We start from the raw sequence: 3,417 nt of genomic DNA, 5'->3' as shown, positions 1-3,417 counted from the left end.
ACCCCCACCCCCGCCACCCAGGTCCACGACCGCATGACGGAGGAGGTCTACTCGAAGCCCGTGGCCAGCTTTGCCGTCGACGCCACCCCCGCGCCCACGATCACGGTGCCCGTGCTCGAGCAGGGCCGCGCCGCCCTGGAGAAGATCAACAAGGTGGGGTGCGCTTGTTTCGAGTCAGTCGCAGCGGCTGCCTCAGTGCTGTAAATACCAATACCACTGCACCCGCTACCACAAGCCCTGCACGCATGTTGTATACATGCACGTGCACGCAGTGTGTGCGAGTTTTCAAGCACGTCCACACTCACATATTTGCTCCCCCTGGCGCCCCATCACGCAGGAGATGGGCCTTGCGTTTGATGAGTGGGACCTGGACTACTACACGCGCCTGTTCAAGGACATGGGGCGCGACCCCACCAATGTGGAGCTTTTCGACATTGCGCAGGTGGGGGGCCGCACAGGGGGCTTGGGACGGGAAGCGGGCGGGGGGCTGGTCGCGCAGGTTGCAGCGGGCTTCTTCTGGGGGCAGGGACCTTCAGGAAGCGCGCAGCACTGCACGCGTTTTGACGGCAGCCCTCCAGATCCTGCTGAAATGCGCGCATGTCCCCGCAACGTGTCTCACTGACATGTTTGAAAAGCACTGACTGGTGGCAAGCAGTCCTGCCTTCCGTGGGCCTGCAGCTGGTCCGCGGAAGCCGCCCCTGCACCCAAGCCCCATGCCACCACCACCCTGGCTGCTGCACGCAGTCCAACAGCGAGCACAGCCGGCACTGGTTCTTCCGCGGCGACATTGTCCTCGACGGCGAAAAGATGCCCCACAACCTGATGGACATCGTGAAGGCGCCCCTGGACGTGAGCAATCTGATCTGGGAGATCTGAATCTATCAGATATGTCGTGACGTGAAGCTCCCTTATCGATTCTTGTGTTTTTTGACGCCACACAGCATGTCCTGGCTCTGCTGCAACGTCGCATCGTCGCCCCACCTCCATATGTGTTGCCGCAGGTCAACCCCCGCAACAGTGTGGTGGCGTTCAAGGACAACTCCAGCGCCATTCGGGGCGCGGAGGTCTCGCCCGTGCTGCCCCTCAACCCAGGCGGCCCCAGCGCGCTCGCGCCCCAGGTGCGCACAGGCACATGCGCACGCCCGCAGCCTCGCTCTTTCTTCGCCGCGGCGAGGGGCCAGCTGCGGGATGCGCTTTGCGGGCCCCCACCGCTTGGGCCGGGCGGTCAACGCAACTCATTTTATCCCCGCAGTATCCTTGGGTGTCCCGCCTGGCCTTGGGTGGCGTTTTGATACTGAGCCGACCAAGAGGGTGGCCAGGGCCCCTGGAGCGCATCTCCACGCCAACCCCAACGGAGGGGCGAGGTCATGCCACGGTGAACCACGTGCACGACCCCGCCCCTCCGCTCGGGCGGCCGCGCCCACTCCCTCAGCCCGACGTCGCGCCCTACCCCCTCGACACCCAACTCAGAGCTCAGAGCCCCGGGATCAGCACCCAAGCAACCAGCTGAACCCCTCCATCGATTCCACACTCGGATCCCGCCATCTAACTTGCTCTTCTTCCCCCCCAAAAAAAACCCAAAACCCCACCCCAGCGCCGCGACTGGGACCTGCTGCTGACGGCCGAGACCCACAACTTCCCCTGTGCCGTGGCACCCTACCCGGGTGGGTCCCGCTGGGCCGCGTCCTCTTTTTGTCTCACTGATTGATCCCACAGGATTGGGTTTGCAGGGGAGGGCGTCTCATTGCGTCCAGGGGAGTGCAAATATAGAGGTGGCGGGAGGATGGTTTGCGGCATGCCCTCTTTGGCTGTGGGCAGGCTGTTGCGCTCTGCCGGTCAGAGCCGACACCAGCCTGCCCATGAGGCGAAGGCCCCTTGGCAGCTGCGCAACGGTTTTTACTTGCGTCTTTTATTTGCGTCGTTGTGCAGCGGCTTCCTGCTCGCGGCGCACGTGCTTCATGCTCCTGCGGGCACGCTTAGCATCGCCCAGAGTGCTCCAAGCGAGCCCTGCAGGAGCACGACGCTATATGTTTAAAAACAAAGTTTTGGGGGCAAGCTTTTTTTCCATCCCCCCCCTCTCCCATCAACCGTGTCACAGCGTGCGCACACACAAGCATGCACACACACACACACACACACACCCCGGCCCGAGTATCTGGGCGGCCGGACGCGCCCCCTTTACCGGGGGCGCGGCAGGAACGCTGCCTTCGACACGCGGCCCACAGTGACGCGCTTGGCTTGCGACGTGCCCCGCCCTGTTGATGGGCGGGCGCACTACTTATTGCCAGCCACATCACCTTGAGAATCCTCTTTACTCATGATCGGTCCCGAGAGTTCACATCGTTACCATTTATGAATGTCAGTATGTCGTGACGCGAACCCAATCCTGACCTAATCCCTGCCTCTTACGATTCGCTTTGGAAACCAGGCGCCGAGACGGGCGCGGGCGGGCGCATGCGCGACACCCATGCGACCGGCACCGGCTCCATCATGGGCGCCGGAACCGCGGGCTACTGCGTGGGCAACCTCCTACTGGACGGTGGGTGGATCCTGAGGCAATGACATCATGCGGTGTCTTGAACTTCATGTGCGGGCCCGCCTGGCCGAGCGACCCAAGCGACGCCGCATCTGCTGCTTCTCAAATCATGGCTTTGGGGCCTGCCCTTTCAAACTTTCACTTCACCGCCTCGTCGTCCCTGCCTTCACAGGTGCCAACCGCCTGCCCCACGAGGACCCCGAGGCCGCCTACCCCGACAGCCTCGCCCCGCCACTGCAGGTGCGCGTTTCAGGGTGTCTCCGGTGTGAGGGGAGTGGGCGAACAAGACTGACGTGCAGTACAAGGGATTTGATGGCGCGGCAGCGAGTTCACAAGCCCCAAGCTTGCAAATTCCGGGCAGTTACTCCGTCTCCCTCCTTATGTCCTCGTCCCTCCACTCCCTTGCACCACCCCACCGCTCACTCCTCACCCCTCAACCCTCTCTCACCCTCTCTCACACTTCACCACTATCACCATAATCATCACCCCCCAACCCCAACACCCCCTGCCAGATCCTCATCGACGCCTCCAACGGCGCGTCTGACTACGGCAACAAGTTTGGGGAGCCGCTGGTGGCGGGCTACACCCGCACCTTTGGCCAGCGGCTGCCCAACGGCGAGCGCCGCGAGTGGCTGAAGCCCATCATGTTCAGCGGCGGGCTGGGGCAGATCGACCACAGGCACCTGCACAAGGACGACGGGGAGGTGCGCGGCGGACGTGCGCACACACACACACACACACACACACACACACACACACACACATGCTGAATGGTGAATAGAAGCGATGCACAGCGCTGCATCGTGGGTAAACCCTAAGCCTTTGGGCGTCTGCAGCCTGTTCGAAACCCCTCTGCCTCCTATCGCCAACCGTGCCCCCCC

At 63.0% G+C, this 3,417-nt stretch overlaps 1 protein-coding gene across 1 annotated transcript in view; it reads left to right on the top strand.

Moving 5' to 3' along the window:
* Nucleotides 1-33: 33 nt before the first annotated feature.
* MNEG_8364 (phosphoribosylformylglycinamidinesynthase) overlaps nucleotides 34-3,417 on the top strand; it is a gene marked incomplete at both ends in the record, with an annotated part of 13,763 nt that continues 10,379 nt past the window's right edge. The window contains 8 exons of the mRNA XM_014043163.1: nucleotides 34-153; nucleotides 338-442; nucleotides 745-849; nucleotides 1,002-1,118; nucleotides 1,595-1,664; nucleotides 2,429-2,539; nucleotides 2,709-2,776; nucleotides 3,049-3,240. Of these exons, the coding sequence (XP_013898617.1) occupies nucleotides 34-153; nucleotides 338-442; nucleotides 745-849; nucleotides 1,002-1,118; nucleotides 1,595-1,664; nucleotides 2,429-2,539; nucleotides 2,709-2,776; nucleotides 3,049-3,240 (888 nt within the window). The remainder of the gene's footprint in view (nucleotides 154-337; nucleotides 443-744; nucleotides 850-1,001; nucleotides 1,119-1,594; nucleotides 1,665-2,428; nucleotides 2,540-2,708; nucleotides 2,777-3,048; nucleotides 3,241-3,417) is intronic.

This window comes from Monoraphidium neglectum (genome assembly GCF_000611645.1).
Source record: "Monoraphidium neglectum strain SAG 48.87 unplaced genomic scaffold scaffold01581, whole genome shotgun sequence".
Lineage (NCBI taxonomy): Eukaryota > Viridiplantae > Chlorophyta > Chlorophyceae > Sphaeropleales > Selenastraceae > Monoraphidium > Monoraphidium neglectum.
The sequence above is the reverse complement of the archived record's forward strand: the minus strand, read 5'-3'. Positions and strand labels throughout refer to the sequence as shown.